Source organism: Heloderma suspectum, chromosome 5, assembly GCF_057233095.1.
Source record: "Heloderma suspectum isolate Gila_16-S chromosome 5, 16-S_ref, whole genome shotgun sequence".
In the NCBI taxonomy this organism is placed as follows: domain Eukaryota; kingdom Metazoa; phylum Chordata; class Lepidosauria; order Squamata; family Helodermatidae; genus Heloderma; species Heloderma suspectum.
Genome location: NC_139462.1, coordinates 144,558,198 through 144,585,172, shown reverse-complemented (window position 1 = coordinate 144,585,172; position 26,975 = coordinate 144,558,198). Strand labels below are relative to the sequence as shown.

The window sequence follows — 26,975 nt, the reverse complement described above, 5'->3', positions numbered from 1 at the left end:
CAATAGCACCCTCCTGCTCGTGTTCCCCAACAACTGTTATTGACAGGCTTGCTACCTCTGATAGCAGAGGTAATATATAGCCATCATGACTAGTAGCCATTGATAGTTATCCTCCATGAATTTGTCTAATCCTCTTTTAAAGCCATCCAAGTTGGTGGCCGTCGATACATGTAGGGGAGAACATATAAAAAATTGCTTTGATTTGTTCCTTAACTACATAGGTGAATTCTGGATTGCTCTGGTTTAAATGCAGTTTCTTCAATACACTGTTATAATTAATAACAACAACAGCAACATCTAGCATTTATATAGTGCTTTATGAATGAACGGGGTTCTTAAAGTGGATTGCGACTCATTTCTCTCTCTCTCTCTCTGATAATTCTAGAACTCACGTAACCAAATTGATTCACTATTAAGTTTGAACTTTTTCTGCACAAAACTGGTTCCTGGAGTTCACTATCACAGGATGCAGTAAAGGCTACTAGCATGGATGTATTTAAAAGAATTAGACCCATTTGTGAAGTTTAGGTCTATTATTAGTGGCAGCATCCCTCTGAACACCAGATGCTGAAGAGAAATAATAGCAGAGGGCTGTCAACTTTGTGCCCTTCTTGCCAAGTTTGGAGAGCCATGTAGCTAGTCATGGCTGGAAATAGAGTATGAGGTTAAATCAGCCTTCCCCAATCTGGTGCCCTCCAGATGTGTGGGACTGCAACTCCCACCAGACTGGGTAAGGCAGCGATAGATGTGTGCTGGTGATCCAACACAACAGTTCTTATGTTCAGAGCACTTCACATATATTATCTCAATCTCACTAGTCTTTACAACAACCATTCAGCAGCCAGAATCAGAATAACTCATGCAGCAGGCAGAATAAAATTTCCAGTGGCTAAGGTCCTTTGCTTCAGTGCTTCCTATCCCTTCCTATGACTAGCAGAAACAGAATAAATGATGCAAAACAATACAAAATCCCAGGTAAGACTGCAAATAACAGAAATTATGCAATCTGCTTAATTTGAATAATTCATACCCATTGCAGAAATCAGCTTTTTTGGTGCAGAAATCTGGATTACTTGAATGCAGAATTTCATATTAGTGGGGAATACAAACAGAACTGTATGTACTATATGGATAAGACCCAACCAGTTCTTGTAATGTAGGCTATTCTTTTGTGTATTACTATTACTGCTTAACATTTCTGTTGCAAATCTCTTCTCTGACTTCATGGTGTTTGGCCAGTGAGGAAATTCTGTGCAGCTTCCAAAATCTTATTAGATATCCAGGGATCTTCAGTTTTGTTTTGTTTTTTAAGCTACCTTCTAATCTTCATCGTTGCTGAGAAAAACTTGAGAACATGATAGGAAACTTGAAAGCAAAGCAATGCCTCCCCCCGCCTTCATCCCCTGCACTGTGGCTTAGACTTAACCATTCCTGACATATGTTTACCTAGCCTCTCCCTAAAAATGCCAGTGAAGGAGATTCCCTAGGCAACTGGCAACTTCCCCAGGCAACCAATTCCATTGCCCTCTGTTCTGCAGCCCAGAAGAATTCCTTAATATTCAATCTAAACGCTGAAATTTAACTCTATGGGGTTTTGCCCTTAGCCTCATGGCAGGGAGGAACAGCTGTTATCAATTTTCTTTAATAGCAGCCTTTAAAATAGCAACCAATGTTATTTCTTAGGAAATGCCACATTAATGCTTCTGAATGGTAAGAAAGCAACAGCACCAAGGAAGGAATCAAAATCACTTCTTTTAAAATATTACATTTACAACCTGATCCTATGATAAGTTTGCACCAGCAAACAGATGAGAAAGGACCAGGAGTGCACGAACTGCACAAGCAGTGCAGCTGTCACAATGTGTGTCATTATGGTAGCAACATAGCCCAGGTATGCAGGTAGCAATGCTACTGCAATAGCAATAGATAAAGTGGGCAGACAGGGGTGGCACTGTGAGGGGTGGGATGGAGAACACAGTGTAATGATTCATGTATATTGGCTCAAATGGCTTTCTGTAACTTCCCAGCCAGCTGTATAAGTACCGTACTAATATGTCACCATGGATTTGCATCTCATGGGCAACACAGCAGGAGAGACTTGCTCTGCAAGAAAATACGGTCAATATGTAATTTCAAACAGCAAATTATATAGCCTATTTTTCTGCTGTTACAGAAAATGAATGACTGAGGCAGGAAGAGAGCACATCATGGTTTTGTTGGTTTTAGGCACAGTAACAGAGAATACAATCATTTTTTGAAAACTGAATTTGTCCTTCTTCAGTACTTAATTTCACTCAGAAACGGAGAATCGTGCGTCTGGAAGAAATCAGAAGGCCGTGAAGCACAACCCCTTGTCCCAGAGCAGGGTACTGCACATAGCCGTCTCCAGCAGATTCACTGGTATCATCCAGACCATGGCATGTTATAAACAGAGAACAGGACTAATCAAGATGGATCAAATTAGGGTGTCTGGCCAAGCAGGTATTCCACATATGGCAAATACGTGAGCCAAGCCACATGCAACAGAAATTATTGAAAACAAAGAACCACCATCACCAAGCATGTAAACCTAACTACCAATCAACCAATCCCTGGTGTCATTGCCCAGATTGATTTCAACTTAATGGCAAATATGGAAACCAAAGAGCATGACACTCTATGAAGCAAAACACTAGAGATGAGTTGAAACTATTCAAAAACCTTTGGCAGAGCTGAAAAACGCCTCCCTTTCAGCCATTTCTTTTAACCAAGAAAGTGTACTTAGTTAATTACATTGCCCCCATCATCTGCCCTCAGTGAAGTCACCACATAGCCAAGTCTGATTAGCTAAATAGCATTGTAACATCATCCTGTCTACTGCATGATCCCTGCTTCAGTGGGGTCGTGCATGCGACTAATCTGGGAAGGAAGCAAATACCTGTACAATCTAATTGGGTTTTCAGAAAAATGTCCACCCCACCAAAATCGCTGCTAATTTCTATGCAAAACACATCCATGATGTCACCCTAACAAGGAAATGATATTTGTAGACTATGTTCAAACTCAGGATACCACATTTATGTGAGGAGCAGTGGGAGTTCAGTTCATACCTACTGGAGGTGATCTCTATAATTATGGTAGTATCACTAATTTACAGATACCAAGTTATGCATAGCATAATGGTGCTGGGCTTGAAAATGCCTGACTTTTATAGCTTAGAGTCAATCAGTAGCTTACAGTCAATCATGCTTATCCCATACCTACAACACTGTGGTAGGAAGTTGACTTTCTACCTCTGCCACTTCATTAATAAAAGAGCATGTGCACTCTGGGCCAGGAGTTGTCATCAATACTCTCTCCCCATCCAACTCTCCACAAATCGATTAAGTAGCAGCACATAATCTGTATCAGAAATTTCCAACGGCTTAAAAAAACACCCCTAACGCCTGTTCTGTAATTTCCAGCCAGCCTTCTATTTGGGAGATCTTAATGATATAGGGCGGGATGCAAATGTTTTAAATATAAATAAATATGGAGCATTCCAGCATATAAGCCCCTACCTGCACTCTTAAGTGGTACAGTCCAGAACCAAGTTTACCACCACAGTGAGAACTAGACCCTTAATGCCGCTTTGTGTTCACTCTACCTGTGATGTCCAATTTGCTGATATCACCTATAAGGTAGAGAAGCCATCTCAACACTTGAGGCCTAACTACACCTTACACACAAATGCATGTAAGAAAACTGGTGGCAGCTTCTTCTGAAAAAAAGCAGCTTCAGGATGGGGCACACTGAAATGCAGGGAAAGATGCTTAAGCCTTTCCCTGCTTGCTGTTTTTCCCCTACAGCTTCCCCTCTTCAAATCAATTTATCCCCTCCTCCTAGAACTGGGCAGGGTTCTAGATGTATATTCTCCCCCTTCTGATGTGGTTTTTCCTTAGAAGAAGATACTGTTGGGGTTACATGTTTGCATGTAATATGTAGTTATGCTCTTGCTGAAAGGGAGACAGGGACAGGTGTGTATGGGGTAGCCAAGCAGGAGAGCATGTGAGACCACAGAAGAATGCTCTACATCTGACAGGACAGAGCCCCAAAGGCACATTTGAAATTGTCAACCATTCTGAAAGACTGTTCAGTGTAGCAGTACAAACACTCAGTCCTTCTGGAGCACAGCTGCTGGGATTTCAAATCTGCCCCCCCGCCCTCCCTTGGTGGAATGCATCTGATGCTTACACTAATATGGAGCACTGCAACAGCTGCTACTGCATGGAGTCGCCATCTGAAATTACTGCAAATGATAGCTGTGAGAGACTGCACGGATTTCAAGGAACATTTATTCTGCTATTGTTCTCATTAATACCCCAGACAACAGCACAAACTGGCAGAAGCTATACTTATCGCTGATTAATTTAATTTGAAGCTTATGATTACTTTGTTGTAGCAGATTTTTTTTTAAAGTGTTGCAAATGTTGATAACAGCAGTCTCTCCTTAAGAAGATTGTATTTTAGTGGATGAGAAGGGAATATGAATCCTAATAGTGCAATCCTAAACATGTTTACTCATAAATAAGTCTCACTGAGTTCAGTGGAGCTTGGTTGGGAGTAAGTCCCACTGAAGTCACGTCTGAGTAGACACACATATCAGATTGAACTGTAAGGCTGCTTGCTTGGGAGTAAGCCCTACTGAACACAGTGGGATGCAGATTGCACCTTAAGAGTATATTAGAAAGGGCTCGCCACAGTTTTTCCTCCTATGCAGCAAGTCCGACTTTCCCCAGCTTCCCAATCCATTTGGCAAATGGACTCATCAGCAATTCTAATGCTGATCTTGGGGTCAAACCAAATACTACTTTTATTATGTGATTAGCAACCAAACTTGGGATTTTAAACAATGTAATACTTGACACCAATGGGAGCTTCTTTTTTTCCTAACACTAATTACCATGCATGGGGCAATTTTCATCAGGATCAGGGTGGGAAGGGAAAGGTTCAACCTCCCCGCCCCGCGCGCGCGCACACACACACACACACACACACACACGCTGCAGTCCCAATTAAAACAGGGAAACCCTTTGCACCAAGTAGTATTTAAAAGACAAAACAAATCAACACCAGGCGTGGTTGCTAACTATGCAATAAACGTATTGTGTGGTTTGGTCCTCAGTTATCTGTCTTGCTCCTACTCACTCTATTCACCTTTTTATTTTTTGAAGTGCAGCATGAATGTTTATTTATTTAAACATTTCATTATTGCTTTTTTTTAAAGAAAGGAAATCAGTTTTTAAAGACCTGCAATATTGCTTGAAGATTGGGAGTAGGAGAAGAGGGGGATGTGTTTCACCCAAAGTGTCAGCTAGTCAGAACTGTGCACATTTGGACAAATATTGCATGTCTGTACAAACATACCTTTCTTCTTATGTAACAAAGTTGTACTTTTGAGAAATTGCTTGAAATCATTTTGTTTTTAAGAATATGGATACTCCATCCCCTTTTCAGGAAACTGCTTATTCCAGATTAATATATGTAATGATGTCCCACAGGTGTTCCTAAGGCATGGTGTGAAAGCACACGACTCAACAACCTTGCTGAAGCTAAGCAGGTCTGAGTCTGGTCAGTGCCTCGTTGGGCGACTGCTTAAGAACGCTATGTACGCCTCTTTGAATTCCATGATTGAAGAAAGGCAGGATATAAATGTAACAAAATAAATAAAACAAACCACAGAGTCAATGAATCTGCAGAGCTATAATCACAACAGGGAGAAAGGAATATGGCCTCCACTGAGAAATTTAGCAGCCTGCACAAAGTCTGCAACATCTCAATATTTTGGTTTTAAGAAAAGCAAGTCTTTTAAATATCAGTATGAAGAAGGTATTGACTTTTTCTGTTAAAAGAATAAAGAACAGGGAATGTTCAGGTTATGGCTTCCAAGGCTCCAGAGGAAGCTCTTTCTTCACACAGCAGAGCTCTGTGTCCTTCTCTGCCCTAAAAGTGCTAGCCCTCTGCCCATTTTCTCATCCCTGCTCCTCATGGTCTTGATAAAAAGAAACTGAATGAAAGATTCCAAATTCTGTAAAAGGCAGCTAGGGAGGGGGGAAGGACACCCTGCAAAATCAGTTACATGATGGTATGCATGACAATTTGACCTATTTATGTAACTAGCATGTGGGCTTTCTGGTCATGGAATTTGGGATGTTCCCAGTTCTCCTACAATCACTGAAGGTACTTGCTAGCGCTATTCAGCTCTGATACCAGATGAAATAAATTTGCACCAATATGTTCACTCTATGGGAAATTATTTGTGCTTGTATTTCATAGGGACAAACAAAAATACTTTCTGTTCCAACCACAAAGGCTGATCAGCAGTGCGCTCAATAAGTAAATCAGGATTCCCATATGAAATCACAGAAAGCCAGTGTGCTGCTGTAGGTAGACGGTTAGACTTGGACTAGGGAGATCAGGGGCCTATCTACATGGGAGGTTTACACTGGTGCTACTGTGACTTACAGTCTTCTATGTCACATGACATTGTTGCCACTCCGCAGCAAACCCGACCTTTCCAGCCAAAACCCCGTATTTTTCGCAAAGGCATTTTGTGTCGCATTTTTTCCTTTAACCCAGCTTCCACGCAGTTCCAGTGGCATATGCCCACATCCCTGAATTAAATGTGGCTTACTACATGTGGTGGTGAGGGGGGGGTGTTTTTATGTTGTGTCACTGTAGGTGGGCTGCCCCTTGTCTTTTGTTTCTTTTTCCATTGCATCCATTTGCAGCAAGGAAGATCGGGGTGGGTTGCAAGCCACAAACTGGCTAATTGCCAAGAAAAAGGTGTTGGCTAAATATGTCTATTCAGATGTAAGGAGCAGAGAGAAGGGGTGAAACTGGGGAGCCATTCTCCCAGGCTCACAGATGAAAAGATCAGAGGGGAGGAAGGAAAGCTGCACTCATAAGTGCTTTTTTAGACATGTGCAGGAGCGAACAATCAGGGCTTTGTAAACATGTCTTCTCAGATGTAAGGAGCAGAAACAAGGGGCGAGGTGCAGGAGCAGGGAAAGGGGCGAGGTGCGAGCCTGTAGTTTTAAATCTCCACTCTTATAAGAGAGCTACGGAATGGAAAGAGTTAACCTTTGGCTTCTCCCTATGCTGATCACTGCTTGTCTCTGTATCTCCCCACCTTTGGATTTGAATGGGGCCAGTTCTCTCCTTTCTCATTTCTTTCCCTCAAGGAATAATGAGTTGGCATGGATAACCATGTCTACTCATAAGTAAATAACTTCTTTTTTAAAAAGTCCTGAGAAAGTCAGCAGGTTGCTTTTGGGTTCCTTGTGTAAACAAAAAAAAAAATCTCCATGGAGCAGCAGCATCGTACTATCGCACCTCTGAAAGCTTACTGAATGGCAAAAAAAGAGAGGGAAACATTGATCCCTCCCCCCACACACAGAGTACTTTTTCACTCATTCCTGCAATGCTCACCCCCCCACACACACCTTCCCAGTTCTCTCCTTTCTTTGCCTCAAGGAACAACTGCTGAAACCGGGCCAATAACCATGTCTGTCCAGAAGTAAATCACATTCTGTTCAATGTGCTTTAGCCTGTCCCTACGCAGACCATCGAGGGTCATATCACCGTATCTCATTCCAGTCCATTGCACTTCACTGAGCACAGAAAGCAGGACAGGGGCAGGGAGCAAGCCTGCTGTTATGACTGTGTGTGCATATGGAAGAGCAAAGATCCACATAAATTCTGATGATTTTTTTACACTGATATCCCCAATTAACCCTTACTCCCACCGAGAGAGGGAGGATGTGAAGGGAGGTGTTTGCTAAACATGCCTACTCAGAAGCATCTCATTCTTGTTGATTGTACTTCACTGAGCCCGGGCACAGGAGAGCAGCTGGGAGCAAGGCTCCACCCATTCACTGCCCCTCACCTATGCAGTTCATGATGTTCATTCTACCCACCCAACCCTGACCAATGTGGTTTCAGGTGCCATTTGGCCCATGTAAGCAGGGTTGTTGTTGTTTTTTAAATGTATACATTGTTTTGCTGGCACTATCTGCCGCTGGAGAAGCAAACCCAAATTGATGAAAATCTGGATTTAAACGGAAACACATCATAAAGTGTCTCCATGTCGATAGGCCCCTGGATTCAGATGCCTGTTCAGCCATGATGCTTACTGGATGACCTTTGGTGCTCACCATCTCTCAGCCCAACCAACCTTACAGGGCTGTTCTGAGGATAAAATGAGGTAACCCTCATGTATGCCACCCTAAGCTCTCTGGAGGAAGGGTGAGATAATAATGAAAAGCATACAAAATTAGATTCTAAGGAGTGGCCAATTTCCGGGGACTGAGGGGGGCACATTGCCTGCCCCAACCTCAGAACCCACTGGGGGCTGCACACCACTAAAGCAAAGGAGCTTAAATCATCATTCTATTTTTTAACAAGGTCCAACCAAAATTCACAATTCAGTGACGGAGCTTTTGAGTTCAACAAAGCACTTCTTCAGGATGGATGTGAAATGAACAAAAAAGGGAGAACAAAATGTTTCTGGTGGAATGCCAGTCTTCTTTCCTAGACTATTTAAGACAAGGTTGTTTTCTGGGACAAAGAATCAGTGGCCACTTGTTTTGAAAATATAAAAGCCAGCAGTCGTTAGAATCTGTCTCCAACACAAATTGGAACTTATGGTGGTCCCTTGTAAGGCAGGGAGCAAAAGGAAGGAAAAACATGGTAGTCCACAATGACTATAAATGAATATAATCTAGATTAGGAACTTAAATTAAATCTCCAGCCCCAAATATAAACTGAGGAAAAGCTATAGGGAGAAATATCAATTAAGTGTTGCACCACTCCTTCTTGGACATGAGAAACAGTGAAATATAGTCCTTGCAAATGCATTTAATGCAGCTTCCACAGATTGCAACTGCCTTTAAAGATGTTACACACAGAGAAAACCAATATAGAGCAATATAAGCAATATATAGAGCAGCAATTTTTAAACAGGGAAGTCTGTGGACTCTTCGGAATCCACAGCAGGTTGGCTGGTCACTTGATGTTGACTTTCCTCATTTCCAACTCCCAAACCACATAAAAGGCCAGCTAAAACACACAGAGAATGCTTTGCTAATAATATTTTCTAATGAAAGCACTGCAGTCATTGCTGCAGAGCTGTTGCAAAATGGCAACTGGATGCAGGAGGTGTGGCTTGAGGAACCTTTCATGGGAAGGTGGGTGGTCCACCAGGCAAAACTCTTTTTCTGTCTGTATATCTGTTTTTCATACAACCTACCTTGTGAAAAGGGGTCAGAATGCCTGATGCACTGCTTACTAAAAATCAGGTAGATCGCCTCCAGGTGCTTAGTTTCTGAAAATGGATGGTGTTGGGGCTCATGCCTGCTAGGAAGCCAAACCTTCTGACCTGGAAGCCATGCCCACAAATCCCAGGTGGATGCAGGCTAAGTTTGTTCTTTAGTGAGGAAGGGCTTTCTCCATATGTTGAAATAAATGCTCATTCTTTAATTAATTAATTTCATTTCATTTCTATGCCGCCCAATAGCCAAAGCTCTCTGGGTGGTTCACAAAAATATACAAGTGAAGAACGAATTTGACCATGCCTAAAACAGGAATATTTTCTCTACCTCATGAAAGCAAACCACTATAGTCTGGCCAAAGACTAGTCTAGACTTTGCTTTAACCTATTGTCATGGGCATGTCGTTTTGTTAGCTACTTTTGTTTTGGTGAGGGCAGGACTGGACCAGGAGGCAGAGTGCAGAAGAAATGAGCAAGACTGGAAAGAAGATGATGACTAAATCGGCCAGGATGCAGGTTCCTACATTCCCAACATACTCAACCTTACAAACTGTTATGGCTACTGGTCATAAGACTACAATGCAGGGGTGGGTACCAAATTAAATACAGAGAAGCTCTCAGGGGCTGAATTCTGTTGGTGGGCAGGGCTGAAGGCAAAAGGGTGTGGCCAAGAATAGCATATTGTAGCTTAAAGCTTTTACTGCCAGAAACTAAGTCTTAGGAGAGGCATTTCCACCTTTTAGAATGGGGTTAGGACTACTTCTCACTGAGGAGATAAACTAGCGGCTAGACTGTAGCACCTCAGACTGCAGGTGGGGGCTCACATGATGGAATGCTCCTCCATAAAAACAAAAAGGAATTCTCTCTGACAAACTAGCTTTCTATGTGGAGGGAATTTTTCATATATTGAGGAACATTCCATCTTATAAGCCCCAATGTAAAGTGGTACTGCCAATCACAGGTTTACCAGTTCAAGGAGAACTAGGCTAAGAGAACATAAAATCCACTCCTTGATAGATGATTATTCAGAAAGGAAAAAGCCATATTGCATGTACACAACGCAGCAGAAGTACACAAAATATGGCCACAGAGAAGGATTCACTATTCACATCATAGAGTTCCAGATTATGGCTGAGCCAAAATTACTTTTTGTTTGTTTGTTTGTTTTCACCTACCAATATTTTAAAATGCCTGCCATTTCTGTCTCTCTTTCAGCACCTCTCTCAAAATGTTTCATCCACTGTCATCCATGTTTCATGTTGCACAATACTGCATTTACCCTCAGTGATGTCATTATGTCTAGCAGCGGAATGCCATATCATAGTTTCTCACCAAATTATTTAATATACAAGTTCAGTGGCATCATTGGGACACCCATCACAGCATAATGTTACCCCATTCACTCTGGTTTTGGAACGGGTGAGATCTACATGATCTTATTTAAGGAAGTTCAGATAAGTTTAGGTAAGTATTGTTGAACATACATACACATACATAAATAAAAGTGCATTTTTTTGCCTATTTAATGGCTGCTAATTAAATACATTGCAGCAGTTCATTCTGGAGCTAACAAAGGTATGGGTAGCTGTGTGGTGATCTGCATTTGTCAAGAAAGGTCACAACCTCATGGGCTGATGCAGATGGAAAACCCAGAGCACTTGAGAGGCCAGCATTACTGCGAAGTAAATGTTGAGTGCATATCACTTTCATGATCACATGACCTAGATTTTGGAAGCAATCCTCTGTAGCGCATAAAGGACAGATATAGAGAGGTTGCTCAAGTTGCTGACTGTAATATGACCCAACTCAATTCTTCTAGCAACTCTCAGGCAGCTATTTACAATTCAAAGCATTGATCTATTACAGTCATATGGTGATGGCAACATTTTGCTCAGTCTTTTTTTGTTTTGTTTTTGTTTTTCAGAGAGCTGCTTCTTTTTTTAACTGAAGGGCACTGGTATCCAGGAGTAGGGTCAGCTCATCTGTATGGGGTTTCTCCGACTTAATCTGTTGTCATGAACAACAGCAAATAAAAACACCAGCCACACCTGACATGCTGCTTTGGAGCTAAGCCAACAGGTGTCCCAAACTGGTGTCAAATTAGCATTCAGTTAAAATGGCATGGTTTGAACATTATTTTTTTTTTGTTTAGTGGTGCTGATGAGACTGGAATTGATCTATGGTAAAACAGGGGGAAATGGCCAAGAAATGTAACTCACTTGTTTTTTCTTGTAGAATCCCTTCTTGTCACAATTTGGAATATGCAATCCTCTCGGACTTAAGACGTTCAGAATCTTTAGGTTGTTTAGCGTGTCTTCCATTTCTCTCCGACAAGGACCCTGTCAATTAATTTATTTTACAAATCAGGAAATCCTTACATGCCAATATTCTCAGCAGGGTATTTTACACCATGATAAACATCTGCAGTAAAACAGCAAAGCACACTGAAGAATTAAGGAAGGTGATAACAAAAGACAACTCCTCAGCTGAGGGTTTCTTGAACATTACACTAAGGCAACTGTACTCACACACATGCACATAAAGAAACTGGCTGTTTCACTACTATTTCACGTAACTTTTTTAATATATATTTTTATTGGCTCCAATCCAACAGTACTCCCATGCAGAAGCACACATAGTTCTATCAAATAAGCTGCAATCTCACTGAACAGATGTTTGGCAGGCAGGGGACAGGTCATCTAAATACAGCCCCATTCCCCCTTCTGCACACTGAACAGTGCAATTGCAGCTTATTCGAAAGTGCCATGCATGCCCAGCCTGGATGCTGTTCAGACATGGAAATTAAAACAGCACCAATTTGCATGTGCAAAGTCTCCTTTCAGCCAGAGATCTGCATGTCGCATCCTGCTTCTGCATACACAGAGCCCCACAGAAAGATCAGGGCAGTTACTTGCATTTGAAACTGCACATGAATGATATAAAAGCCTCTTATAATCAGGGCAGTGGTGTGGATCCTAAGGTAAGTTAACGTAAGAAAGTAATTGGAAGGGAAGTTTACTGCCCCCTCCTCCTCCCTGCAGCCACCTGTGACCCATGAAAAGTGTCGGTTGGGGGGTGTCTCTTGAATAACGTGGGATGAGGTGCAGGAGGCTACTGGGGAGGATGGGAAACCTTCCTTCCATGAACTTCCTTTAGCTAACATATTTTAGGGTTCCAGCCTGATTTGGGGAAATTCCCCCCTCCCCCAACAGCATCCTGTACCTTTTGTACTTTTCTCTCCCTGCTGCCTCCTCCTCCCTCCCCTACCTAGCTGGCTAGTTCTTGATATCCTCATCTTGTAGAGCCCCTACAGCCCTCATCTCTCCTGGAGCGGAGATATCAGCCTAGAACTTCACACCCTGGAAATGCAGGGCCAAACTAAATGTTCTACCTAGTATGCATTGTGGAGCTCTGCATGGTAGATCTCTGTACTCCATGTAAGCATGTGTGGCGTGGCCCCGATTGGAATAGGGACCATGGTGCTCTGGGCGGGGAGGGTTTAAATCTTTCCACCCCACCCAATGTTTGCAAAATTCCAGTGGAGCCCCCCGCCTTTTTTAACACCCACCCCCAGCGTGTGTGCACTTTTACAAAAAAAACCCAGGTGGAATAGAAAGGTTTAACCCCTGCCCCCTCCCGGGGCGCCCCAGTCCTGATCCAAAATGGGGCCATGCACACTTACACAAAGGGAAAGTGATCTAGCATGCATAGGTCAACCATTCATTATAAAGAGAAAGTTTAGTTTTGCCCATAGACACCTGGTGGATCTGCCTGAAGCTACTTAGAAACACATTTAGGCCCCTTCTGACATCACCTCAGTGGTGTCTGCTGTAGCATCACTCCTTCCATGCTGCTGGGGTAACATCAGAAGCCTGAAGTCCTGTGGAAGGGGCTGCTGGTATGATTACTTCCCACTACAGAATCATCCCAATTCCTACACTGCTGGGGTAATGTCAGAAGGGTTCCCTCAGGGACAATAATGTGATTAAAAGAAATTGGGATGAACTTTGTAGACAAAGGCTACTTAGCATGACCCTCGGTGAAGGCCTCAGCCCCTGATTAATCTTCAGAAGAGGTAGTTGGGAAGTGGCAAAAGAGCCATCACATTATAAAAAGTTCGGACACGGCAGTTGCAGACAGAAGGCATATTTGAGATGTCGGTGTCATTGGAGGGTGAGTGATTACTGCCTGCAAGTATTACTTGGGCTATAACTTTGCAGGTTCATTGATCAAACTATTTCTGATGGCACAGACTTCTTGCATGGGTTGCCCTGGAACTCTGGAAAGACTGCAGACTTGCTCATGGATTCTAGTGGGAGAGCACCTCATGCAAGGCCATTACCACTTGAACAAGGGGACAGAGAGAGCATAACTTGCCCTGAGGGCCCGACCCTCCACCTAAGGTCTCCTAGAACCAAGCCCTGGAATACTAACCACTGAACCACATTGACTCCAGAAGTATAGGCTTCCAAACAAACAAACAAAATTTTGTTTACAGATCTTATGGCCTTAGATGTATATGTATCACTACATCAACATGAAGCATCATTGGTGTCTTTTTAATTAGGCACGTAATCATATAAATAGCTATACCAATAGATTGCACATAAAGCACTGTTCATTCAAGTGCCCCCAAAGCATATAGACCCAATATTTTTACATATGTTTATAGCCTGAGATTCTGGTCAGCAAATGTTCTCTCTAACAGGTCTCATACATTTGCTTACAAGAGGCAATTGCTCCTGGCTTTGAATATGTTCTTTAAATTGCTGCACTTATTGGCAGTTCCTTAAACAAACAAAGCAGTTGAGACACACTGACTGCAGGTCACATGCTTTTTAAAGATAGTTGTTTCTGAGCTTAAATGTACAAAAAGAGATTTTAAAAATCCCAAACAGCTTCAGAGCCAATTTTAAAGAGCTCTGAATTTACCACTTTTAGGGTTATACTCAGAATAAGTCAGAGGAATTTCTCAATCTGTGATCCCTTTTCTTCTAGTCTGGATTTAAAAAACAAAACAAAACAAAATCCTACATTTGACAGCAGAAACAGTTAACTGGATTAACAGCCGTCAAGTGAGGAGTTTTTTTTAATCATCACCACCATCCTTCATATCTGTTTTGAAAGGATTTGGAAACCAACTCAGTTGTGACCATAACTGCACTGATATTAGTGATCTTTCAAAGATATGAGAATTTCATTCCTAAAATTAATCTTCTAGCCCTTAAGGTTGCAGAGAAAGACACTTGAAACCATGTGGCCAATGTTTTTTGCAGGCTCACAAACAATGAGTCTAGATCAGGGATGGTGGTACTCAGGAATCTGATTCTGATTGCTAGGAATGCAAAACATTTATGGTGGAGTCTGATCTTCTGATATTTAATCAGAAGCAAGCTCCACTGAGTCACAAGTAAGGGTGCATAGGATTGCAGATGCAATTTTGTGCATGGCTGATGCATAGCAATTTGAGGATGGTTTCTAAAAATCGAATCTGATACCTAGCAAACTCCACCCACCAACCATTGCCTGGATGGACTTTCCGTCCTTGGCATCCTACCTCTCATGATACCACGTGAATTCACTGGCACACCTATTATTCCTCCCCTGTCACCAATGCTTCTGCTTCTCCCAGTACTGCAGTCCCCACTTTAAAAAATGCATAAGGATCTGCCCTTTCACAGTTTGCACCCAGAATACATTATGAAATTACGTCACTATGTAAACATCTGAATTATTCCAATTTCAGAATTTAAGGTTCCTCAGGTTTGGATTGGGTTGGAAGACGGTAGCATGGAAATAAAATAAACCTGCTTATTTCCCCTTACAACAGATGTTTAGTTTCCTCCTTGTGAAAGAGACAGCATGCTCTGAAAATCCAGGCACCCTTGAACTCCCTCTGGAATGTCTCTACTGTGACAGACTGAGCAGGCTTAGGATACTTTTCACATTTATCAGACTCTGTGCATTTTCCATTTCTGTAGGATTTTGGAGTGGTCTCTCCCTGCAATTTTTCCTTTTCAACAACATAAAGCTGTGTCTGGATCAGCCATGAGTATTTTGATGCAAAGCCAAGAAATACCCAGCAACATTTTGTGTGCCTGTTGGCATGGGCATGGGGGATAAGCAGCTTGCCTGCCAAGAACAGTACATGAACCAGAGTATTCTCTGCTCACATTTCCTACAACCCGGCTGGCCTACAAACTTTGTTCATGCACTGCACATAAGGAACAAGAAACAGTGGCCACTTCATCGCCATGTGTTATTTTGCCCAGAGGCATTTTCAGCATGGCAGAGCAATCACTAACGAAGCTAGACACTGCTTTATGTGCAGTAGAAAACTTTTGATAGCCAGCCAAAAGTTGATACTGAGTCCTGCATTCACAGCACTTGCTATAATTTGCTGCTTGGGATACAGGCTCAGAGACACAGACTGAAAGCAAGGCATTTTTATTTATTACCCAATCTGTCTTGTCTGTAGGAGGAATAAAACTGAACCAATGCATTACTAGTAAAATAACTGGTCTAATTGGGCGGTACGTATGGGTACTGACCCCTCTCGGAAATGTTACTAGCCTTCTTAAAACGTTTGCTTCCTTCAAAGTTACTCAGATATTCCTGATACTTCCTAATTCATCTCAAATTAGGTGAATAACGCATAGCACAAGACTCACATCTTATTAGCTTTGCTTACTGTGTAGAGACTTTGTCCACCAACTCTGGGCTCCCAACAGGACACTCAGTGCCGGTGGGAGACAAATAAATACCAACAGCACAGCTTGACTAACAACCTGTATGAACATTTGTTATGGCATCCAAATTAGGGATATGTAGCATCCTCTTGAGAAACTAGCCATCAAAACTCATGCTGTTTCCTTTAAAGTTCCTCTGATATTTCTCCCAAACAGCAACCTCCATTTTTGCATCAAAATTTCATTTTAGGAGAAATTTGGTTGCATCTCTAGTTATATTTGTGTATGATAACTGAAAGAGCAAAGCTTTTAACCTTCTGCGAAGTAATGATTAATAGACTAAACATGTTCATAAAGGTTCTGCGTAATTCAAATATCTTGTAGCTGTCCAGCTGTCAGAATCCCCAATTCTAATCATTCTGGTGGCTACAGAAGCTCCAACAACTAACAGTATCAAGAGTTTTTATCCATTTGAGGTCACCTTCAGGGAGCACACGTATGTTGCTTTTCCTGTTAAACAAAGAATAATACTTACATATTCAGTCTCCTGTTTGGACTCAGAAGAGAAATTCAATGTGTCTGTGCTTTGTGAGTCGTACTTGTAGCGCTGGGTATTTTTGGTATGCTCTTTCCTGATGACATCTATTTTGGTGTGGTGAGCATGTGACTTGGAATCCAACAGCCTGTGTGTGGGGGGGACAGACTGATTCTCTGTGCTACTGATGTTCTGGTCTTCTTCTGAATCACTGGAATTCCCTTTAAAATAAAAACATGTGCAAAAAAGTTAGCCAACCATTCATTAATGATAGTTTAAGAGCTTGCATAAAATATGTTCCTTATTATTATTAAATTATTTTTTTTATTGAAACATCCCTCTGCATGGAGTGTTATGGAGTTGCAAACAAAAAAGACAGGTCCCTGCAATCTACATCAGCCTTCAAGTTGGTTGGGGGATGCGGGGAGTTGTAGTCCAAAACATCTGGAGGGCACTAGGTTGGAGAAGACTCGTCTTCAATTTGACAGTGGGGAAACAAAAAAGGGAAGGATGAGGCAAAGGTAACAAGGGACAAATTGTGAACAAATGCAGTTACATACCTAGGCTTTCAGATACATGCATACACGCACACACACGTGTGTGTATATATACATTTTCAGCTACTCAGGCCACAATGCTTAAAAACCAGCCACTTATCCCGGAGTAGCCCACTGAAGTCAATGGCACTATTTTGGAGTAAGTGGTCTGAAGATGGTAGCCTTCAGAATCATATAGACAGCAGGATCTATTTCCTGAACAGAAAGAGTTCAGTGTTCTCATGACTGAAGGGACCTAGTGACTTTTCAACCTATCATTCCAGCGTTATTATTGGGTTGTAGGGCTTGTGTATCTTTCACTTATATTTAGACATTTGAAAACTGTCCTATAAGTTCTAAATTGATTTGTTTTCCCAGTCGTAATTTTAAAACCACTAAAATCTAGCAAATTGCCTTCCCTGTATTTGAAGAAACATTTCTATTGCCAACCAGGAGAGGGCAGCTTTGCACTGTGGCTTGTTCGTTTATGTCTGGACCCAAATCAGAAATCTGTTAACAACTTTGCCAAATAAAAATAAATAAAAAAATGAATGAATCCAGGTAATTTGTTACTGACTTAATGATTACATATTACATAAAATGCTCTGTAAGGGTGTCCATATTTGTTATTGCCATGAACAGCTCTGTGTTTCTTTCTATTCTGTATGGGGAGGAAACAAACAACTAAGATTTTCCTACCTATGACAAATGGGCCCATATTTAATTAAATGGATACTATTATAAATTGCTGAGGCAACAGTAAACATTAGGTTTTGTGCCATATCCTTAATTATTTCATATTTAATGCTACTTTGAAGAATGTGGAATCCATTTCAGAGATGAGAACATTTCTGTGCTGTGGTCCAGAAATCAAACATTATGCTTGTTTGATTTTTCCTGTGAGTTAAAAAAAAGAAAAAATCTCCTGTGTAAAGGAAGTGCTTTCAAATATGGGGAAGACACAATGTTTCTTTCCATACAGTTAAGAGGCATGCATCTACACTATATTTCTCCCGCAGTGTAACTGTACCTTGTTATCTGTGATATTTTTCAAATTAGTATCTCTTAGGCTCACTGGATGCTTACATTTCAGCCAAAGGCCACATGTGGCAATATCACTAGGAATGTACAACTATTAAGTGATGGGCAGGGAACAGACTGACTTTACATTCGACCACAAAAACTGACACTAACGTTTTATTCAAAACCACACACGGCAAGAAATTCAGAACGGAAGATTAACATTGCAGTGCAGTCGGAAGAACCATGTAGTACGTTGGCAAGAGAAGGAGTGGGTGGGATCAAACTTAACATCTTGCCGTCAGTGGTTTTGGCACAGCCAATGTTGACAAGAACAATCTAAATTTCCAACAAATAGTTGAGGACGCAGCATGTCCTGCATTCTATAGGTTTAATTCAAAATCTCAGCAATGTTTAATCCCCTCCTTGATGTTGTCTTTTAATTGGGGGGGGGGGAGATTCTTTTTTTTTTTTTACATAATACACATTTTGTACATTCTTTTAAAACCTGGTTATTTTCTTTGTAGATTTTTTTCAAGCATCCCATATTATTATGTACTCTTCTATCTGCATATATAGATTTAGACAACATTTTCAAATATATTATTTGATCATGAAAGGACTTATTTCTGTAATCTGGCATGGAGAGATTTCTTAAAACAAGTACTCATTATGAAATCTGATTTCCCCCCACCTTCAATTCTATGCACAGTTAGAAATATGTCCCACTGACTACGCAGTGACAACTAACTCAGTGGCATCCAATTACATTATACAAGTGATGCCAAGTTAGATACATTACTTCAGAATCATTCTGGAAAGAAAAACAATGTTGCCTAAGCAAAGCAGCCTTTTTGGATTTCTTTTTTGTTTGATTTGATAATATGTCATGGTCTCTTAAAGTATCTGAATGCTACAGGCTCTGGCCAATGTAATGAAAGAGAGTCATTTTGCCACCTACATAATTATCTTAGGACTGTATCTTAATGACAAAATGGATACATGACACAGCACGTACGTCCATAAAAAAGGTCATTACTGCTTTGCTAAAAATTGACCCTCAGAACTCCAATTTATGGTTGATTAATGCTGTCTGCCCCTTAGACAGACGGGCACTACTGATTTGTTTGTTTCTTATTTGTCCCACCCTCCATCCCAGAAGCTCAGATCCAGATTTTAGCCTAACACCCTTATGAATAAGGCTAGGCTAGCAATTTGCCCAAGGTCACCTAGTGAGATTTGTTAGCCAGGTTCTCCCCACATCCAAGCCAAACACTGCAAAACAGTCACTTAGGGTACAATCCTATGCATTTTTAGGCAGAAAGAGCCCTACATTTCCCAGCATTCCCCAGCCACCTTGGCTGGCTGGGGAATGCTGGGAACTGTAGGACTCATTTCTGTCTAAAGAAGCATAGGATTGTCCCTTTAGAAGGTTGAATGCTTCATCTCTCCTCACCCTGGACACTGAGAATACAACTACAATGGCTTAAAAAACTTTCTACTTCCATGGAAATGTCTGTCAAGAAATCCAGGCATGTTCCAGCATGTTGCAGAGGATTCTGTAACATGTTCTAGGGTGCACACATAGTTTAAGTAGCATGCTGCTTGGGCCTTTTGGGCCCCACCATTGTCCCATTCTAACAGGCAACGTAACTTGGATGACACTGAACACTCCCCTGCAGATAAACACTGCAGGTGAAGACTGGTAGTGGCTGGCAAGCTCTTGTCTAGGAAGGCTTGCCTGCCATTGCTGATCTTCACACTGAACACTATTTGTGTTCCCCAGAACATATTTTGAAGGCCAGTGCCCAATTGCATGCAATAGTGAGGGTCCTGCTATTTGCTCTAGGCGAATCTCTACTTGGTTTCCAATTAAAAATACACTGCTTTACCAGATTTCAGGAGGATGCATCCTCCACATATTTCAGTAGGTACTGCATGCTAGTGCCCTCAATAAGTTCCACTGAGAAGGAAGAAAGGTTGCGCATCAGCAGCGTTTACTGAACTGAATCCTTCCACTCTCCTCCTCTTCTCACCTCAGGCCACTAAGAATCCTTTATCCCCTACTATAGGGAGACGGTCCTGCTTCTATTCACCCTAGGAAAATCTCTACATACTTTCTAATCAAAGATGAAAGAAGAGAGCCCAGTTATGCAGAATATCCTGAAGTTGAAAAAGGAGCCAGTGCAGCAGACATCTGCCTGCCCTTTGCTGATGGATATGGTTTCAAAATCCTCCTCCTCCTCTTAACTGATAATTATGCTCGCTAGGTCTCACTGACCTGGAAGGAACTGCCTCTTACTCTGAATGTGCTTTAAGATAGTGTGAACATCATATTCTTGATAAAGGACACAGACATTTAAAGCTTTTTCTTGTTCAAGTTGTCACAGAGTGGGAGTCACAAGTGTATAATAATTAATTAATAGACTATATTGAGTCCTTTGGGGATCAGTTCAAGAGGAGACTTGAGTATCCAACTTCTCCAGTGAGAAAAGCCCAGCCAAAGGATGGGCTGCTGCGGTCAAGATCGCAAAACCTCCACGTGATTATATTATTATTAATCATAATCATAACAACAATAATAATAAACCAGTCTCTTACAAATGCTTTCCTGCAAAATGTTATTTTTCTCAATATGGTGGAATTAATCTCTCAGGTGATACAACGTTTTTTCAGATCCTGAATCCCAGTTTGATCTGTGTTCTGAGAAAATGTACATGTACAAGGAAGTTGTTTCAACCACCTGTGATCAATTAAAGCTGCACTTTAAGCGGAACCACTAGATTTCTCTTGCAAATCATCTTGCAAATGGAGATAGGGCAGCCTGGGCTTTAAAACAAACCAACAACATCATGCAGTTAAGATTCCTCTTTATTTGCCCCTTCTAACATCACCTGTGAGCCAGTTTAGGATGCAATCCAGCTCATGTTCAGACAGGAAGAAGTCCTACAACTCCCAGCATTCCCCAGCTAGCCATGCTGGCTGGGGACTGCTGGGAGCCATAGGACTTCTTTTCTGTCTAAATATGCACAGGATTGCACCCTTTATTTGAAACTGATCATTTACACCTTCTTCTGTGCATTTGAATAATATATCAGTATTTTCTAAACAAATTAAAGCTGCAGTTTTAGACACACCCACTAGGATGCAAGCCCCAATAAACTCGATGGGAATTATTTTCTAGTAAACATGCATAGGATTGGTCTGTACAGCTCATTGTTTTTACCTCAGTCTAATGCTTCCAGAACTCAATGCAGCATTTCCCTGCCCTTCCCCTCCCACTTTCTAGGAAATTTGCAAATAAATCATTGGATATACTTTCTGTAGCCTGCTGAGTATGAGCAGACTGACACAGTTTTGCCAGATCACTAATTAATTTGGGAAGGCTCCTACACGTTTAATCAGTGGTTCCGACCTATAACTTTTGCAAAGTAGTAATCCATTTCATAGATGGATTACTCTTTTTTTTAAAAGGCCTTTCTTTAAAAATATATATTATTGAAATGATCCATAGTTTACATATATATACAACATAATATGGTCACAATTTTAACATAAAATGGAGAAATTCAACCTCCCAAGGTAATGACTACACTAAAATAGAAGTTATTAAAAAAAAAAAAAACCCTACTGAGAAGTATTTGAACTTTTTCTTTTTAGAAACAAGTGACATTTTACATCAGAATCCCCTTCCATGCTGTATTAAAATCAAACTTTTTGGTAACAAACACACACACAAACCAGAAACCGAGCTGCCCCAGGCTGTTTTAGACGTGAACACAAACAAACCATTTTAGACATGAACACAAAGTAAACCTTCCATGTTCTCTGAACAGCAGGGGCTGAAATTGCACAGGAAATTACATACACACAATTCCACCATCAAGAACTAACCCCAAACAGAGCAATTTACATGTACATACAATGACAGGCTAAAGTACTGCCCCCCAAATTACTGCCATCCACAAAGACTACTAACTTTGTAAAGGATATTTTATGTGTATACAGGGCACATGAGTACCGGCAATCGTATACCCGCTCTATACATCAAAAGCTCGTATTGCACCAGGAAATACTTTGGAACATACGAAGCTTAACAGTACATAGGAAAACTTACACACACACACACACACACACTGAAGTGGGTGAAACTGAGACATTTCTTAGTCATAAGTTACTTCACTCACTCCGGACTGAAAACTATTCAAGAAACACTTTCAGGCACATGCACACAAAAGATCTGCCTTTGCCCAGGACACTGAACATGCAGAGGGAGCCTGTGCTTTTGCACAGCACAGGATGTTCTGCTTGCACACACAGGAACCAGCGCACAAATGTGTAACCACGCCTGTGTGCACACCCACATTCTCTATAATGCCCTAAAAAACGACATAGGTGGCTCAGCACAACACACTCAACCAAGAACTTACGTATATCAGTCACATGGGGGGGGGAGGGGGTTATGCATAATTTACACGCGCGCGCGCATTCATGCACGCTAGAGAGGCAAGTCTAGCCACACACATCCTATGGGGTTTAACATTACTGAGGCTGTTGCTTCATACATGTAGTCCGCACAACGCAATCTCTCCCTCTCCCTCATACATACACACACACACACACACACACACACTCCCTCCTCACGAGGTGCTGGCATTACTACGACAAAGAGACACCGCCTAACACTGCAGCATTGTCTGTTACGCGCACAATGAAAACGGGCTCTCGTTCCTCCACGCAGAGGGGAAGAGGCCTGAAGTTGCCCAGTCCGCGAGCTACATACACCATGGGCTGCTGCTGCTGCTGCCTTACACACACACACACACACACACCCAGAGGGGGAAATGCGCCCGGCTCGGGGCTCGCCTTCCGCGCCGCCCTGGATCCCCTGTCCTTCCTCCCTTTCTGCCTCCTTACCTGGCCCGTGGGTGCTTCGCAAGAGGAGGTCGCGGAACCTGCTGCCGGCGGAGGCGCCGCCGCCGGAGCTGCCTCCTCCTCCTCCGGCCGCCGCCGCGTCGCCGCTGACGTTGGTGCAGAGCCCCTTGCCGTCGAGCAGCGCCTGCAGGGGTTTCTGCTCGTCGCCTCGGGGCCGGCAGCCGAGGCCGGCGCCGCAGCGCTCGGTGTACACGCCGCACGGCTGCCCTTCTTGCAAGGCGCACGTCAGGCAGCAGCCGCAGCCCGGCTCCCGCACCAGCTCCGGGCACTCGGGCGCCAAGGGCTTGCACTGCTCCAGCGCCCGGGCGTCGCACGGGTCGCACCGCACCACCGGCCCCACCGCCAGCGCGAGCCGGCTCAGCAGCGCCGCCGCCACTGCCCACAGCGGCACGTAGAGCCGCGACACCATAGCAACGGCGACAGGGGGCGAAGAGAGGGGAGAAAAGGTGCGGCAGGCAGGCAGGCAGGCAGGCGAGCGAGAGGAGAGCAGCGGCCGGCAGCCGCCGTGGGGCGGCCACCCGCTCGCAAAGGTGGCGACGGGCACCCCGGGGCACAGGGCAAGGAGCAGGCAAGCGCGGACACCCCAACACAGAAGGGGACACACAATCTCTCTGTCTCTCCCTCACACACACACACACACACACACACTTCTGAAGTGGCGGCGGCGGGGGTGGGGAGCGCGACGCCCTCACTGCCTGTCCGAGGGGGGGCGGGAGGCAAGAGGCACAGGTACTTGTACACTCTGAGGGTGCACCAGTAGTCTAAAAAAAAAATCTTGCGGGGGGTGGGGAGGGAGGTCTTACACACCCTTCTCTTAGTCAAGAGATTCGAGGAGAACAGCCTCTTTCTCTCACACACAACATCATGTGCGGGAACAAGCCAGGACAGGAGACGCGCAGCCCCTTCAGTGCTGGAAGAGGAGACCAGCAGGAACAATTCTCCTATTTCCCCCCTTGGATGCTAAGAGAGCTGTTCAAATTTTATATATCTAAAGCTAGCTCTTTGCCCTCCCCTTTCTTTGCAAAGCTGTTAAATCGCTGGCTTTGGGGTTGTTGGGTTTTCCCTTTTCTTTTGCAACACAATTTTTAAAAAGAGAGAAAAAAAAATAAAATCCCCCTCACATACACACCAGCTAGAATGATATGGATCTCAGGTGGGGAGGAAAAGAACTCCCTAAGACTGAAGAAGGAAAGGAGGAGAGAAAAGGGAGATGCAAAATAGTAATTTAAAGAAGATGAAGTTCCCTTCTTTTTGGTCGTTTTTAAATCTCTTTGTTGCCTGCAATTTGCTTCTACTCTCTAACTTTGCTCCATCTGGTCTCTCATTCAGCTAAAGGTCTTGCCTATATAGAACCCCTGCTTAGGACACGCCCCGGACTATGAATAATGAACAACTCTGGCAGTGGGATAGAAGGGGAGTGACTACTAAAATCCAGTTTTCCGTTCAGAAAGTACTGTAAGGGGGGAGGAAGGCGGGAGGGAAGGCGAGTGATTCATAATGGTGATTTAAGTGCACTTCTTAGAAACTTTCTTCAAGCAGATACTTTGGAGAAGGTGGGGGGAGGCAGAGAGAGAAGGAAGAAAAACTTAAAACATGTGCCTTCGTTTCAAGGAAAAGTGATTCCTACCCCACCCCACCCCCCTTCCTTGGCTCAGGAAGAGAAGACAGGAAGAAAACCAAGTGGGAATGCCTTTTTTGGATTCTTGTCTGCAATCCTGTCCGCGTTGGAGCTGGCTGAAAGAACAGATAAACCTGAAAGGCGTGCTTTTTAAACACACAGTCAGTTTCTAGGACATTATCTTGGAACCAGCTTTCATCTCACATGACAGTTTGCAGCTCCCTGTAAAACTGAAATATGTATGCAGACATATGCATTTATTTGTGTGTGTGAATGTGCATGTATGCACGCACCCCTCTCAGCCTCTCCTCTAATCCAGGTACCCTGGCATGGCGACCATAGTTCTTTTCTGTGCACACAGATGCAAGATTGCTTTCTCCTAAGTACCATATTCAAGTGCTCTGTAAAGTCCTAACACTTTTTTTTATTTCTCCTGCTAGAGGGGAAAGGGGGGTATTTCTGCCCTCAGTACAAATTGTGTGTTATATCACTTTAATTATATACTTCTTTGTGCTTCCTATCAAATACTCCCTGTAACTTAAATTGAGGGTGACATTTTGGTTTTGCGATTCTGTACAATATTCTTTAAACTTACAAAAATGTGTTGCCCATCTTTATAAAAAGGGAATCATCTGCTTGTACATAGATAATGAGTAGCTCTTCTTTCATTAAAATCAGTTGTATATATTCCTGCAAAATCAATAATGCAGATGCTCCCAAACTATTGTCCAGTAAACAAGTATCCCGCCCCCCCAGTGCAGCAAGACTGATAAATTTCTGCCACTTTCCAGCATTAACAGCTCCCAATCATTCCTCTGTCACTTGGGTTATATCTCTAAAAACAAAGAAGAAAAAATGAAAGGAATTTATTTCTTGAAGTAGTACCACTACGAGTCATCTGTGTAAGCAAAAATCTGCTTTTTTAAACGACATAATTATAAAACCACTTGGAAAGTCAATCTTAGTGACTTCCTGCTTTTCTGGCAATTTATAGATGGTCCCATTAATTTTTGCATATTCATGTCTAATTCCATTATACAAAAAAAGGAATAATGGGACTGACGTTTCTGGTAGCTGACATTAGAAAATACCTTTTAAAATGGGCTCAAGAGAAGAGCAATTAATTTCTCCCCATTTCCCCTAAAATCTTACGCAGGGATGACTTGCAAAGCTCTTTGTCTCTCTTCTCATTCTGTAAACTCACCAACAGAGGTCGCTGGTTGTCCAGCACTGAGTTGAGGGAACTGAATAAATGTGATTGAGCTGATTTACAAAGAGGGTATTGATCACTTTCTCCAAATGAAATACTATTGCAGGAAAGGTTTCTCTTAATTAAAATAAAACATAGATCTCTCATAGGCAGTGTGGTCTGAAAAGCTTTGGGGTCCTACTGTAGATTGTGGCCACAATCTGATGCAGAGTTAAGTGCATTCAATCCTTTACTTCAGTGGAGTTAAGCACACTTAAGCCTTGTGTTGGATTGTGGCCTGTATTGAAGGAACACAGAGGTTGTTCATGGATTGGGACCAAATGAAAGCTTAGACTTTTGTATACTCCAAATACCAGCAGGAGTTCTGTACTAAAGTAAAGATGTCTAAAAGCATCTGTTTTAACTGTGAATGCAGTGGTGGCAGGGTTTTATACCAGCAGGGGTTCTAGAGTAAAGAACTCTATTTTTGAGCCATGCCACAAAAATGGGTGAATTATTGCGGTATGGGACGAATAATACTAAATGTGATTTATGGTCAAGATTTACACCCCGAAATGGAAAATAGGCAGTAGAACTGCAGCAATCACATGATTTTGTGTGTAATCACAATTTATATATCTTGCCCAGGACAAGTCCTGCCATGCGGCCAGGTGAGTGACAACCCCAGCAGCGGAGAATGTGAGATCCAGAGTTCTTTCTGTGGTCACCCACACCTCCCAGACAGTGTCTTCTATAAGCATGAGCATCTGGTCCAACACTTGGTTGAGCACAAGACACTGTCAAACATGGCACCCCCATTCCAATAATGAGGAACACATTACATTGTGTAGAACTGAATAGGCAGCTGGTGGTGTGCATCACACAATCTGCTTTGGACCACCCCAAACCCACACCTCATATGTCCTCTGTAGCACAGCACAGAATCATGTCCAGTCCAACACTTTGGGCACAAGACTGTCAAGTGTGGCAACCCCATGCCAATAATAGCCAAAAATATGTTTCAGACACATTACTAAAGCACATTTCAGAGACATTACTAAAGCATCAATCCATGTAATTATTTCATTTGCAAGTTCTATGTTCACAGCCAGTTTTAAAAAATCTTTAAAGGTTCTGTATTTGAACCAACTAGTAAGAAATGCA

The 26,975-nt window shown here is 42.5% G+C and overlaps 1 protein-coding gene across 1 annotated transcript in view; it reads right to left on the bottom strand.

The window, feature by feature from the left end:
• IGFBP3 (insulin like growth factor binding protein 3) overlaps window positions 1-24,319 on the bottom strand; it is a 32,754-nt gene extending 8,435 nt beyond the window's left edge. The window contains exons 1-3 of the mRNA XM_084857730.1: window positions 22,987-24,319; window positions 16,514-16,734; window positions 11,509-11,628 (exon numbers count right to left, since the gene is read on the bottom strand). Of these exons, the coding sequence (XP_084713856.1) occupies window positions 11,509-11,628; window positions 16,514-16,734; window positions 22,987-23,413 (768 nt within the window). The 5' untranslated portion in view covers window positions 23,414-24,319. The remainder of the gene's footprint in view (window positions 1-11,508; window positions 11,629-16,513; window positions 16,735-22,986) is intronic.
• Between the last annotated feature and the right edge of the window lie 2,656 nt (window positions 24,320-26,975).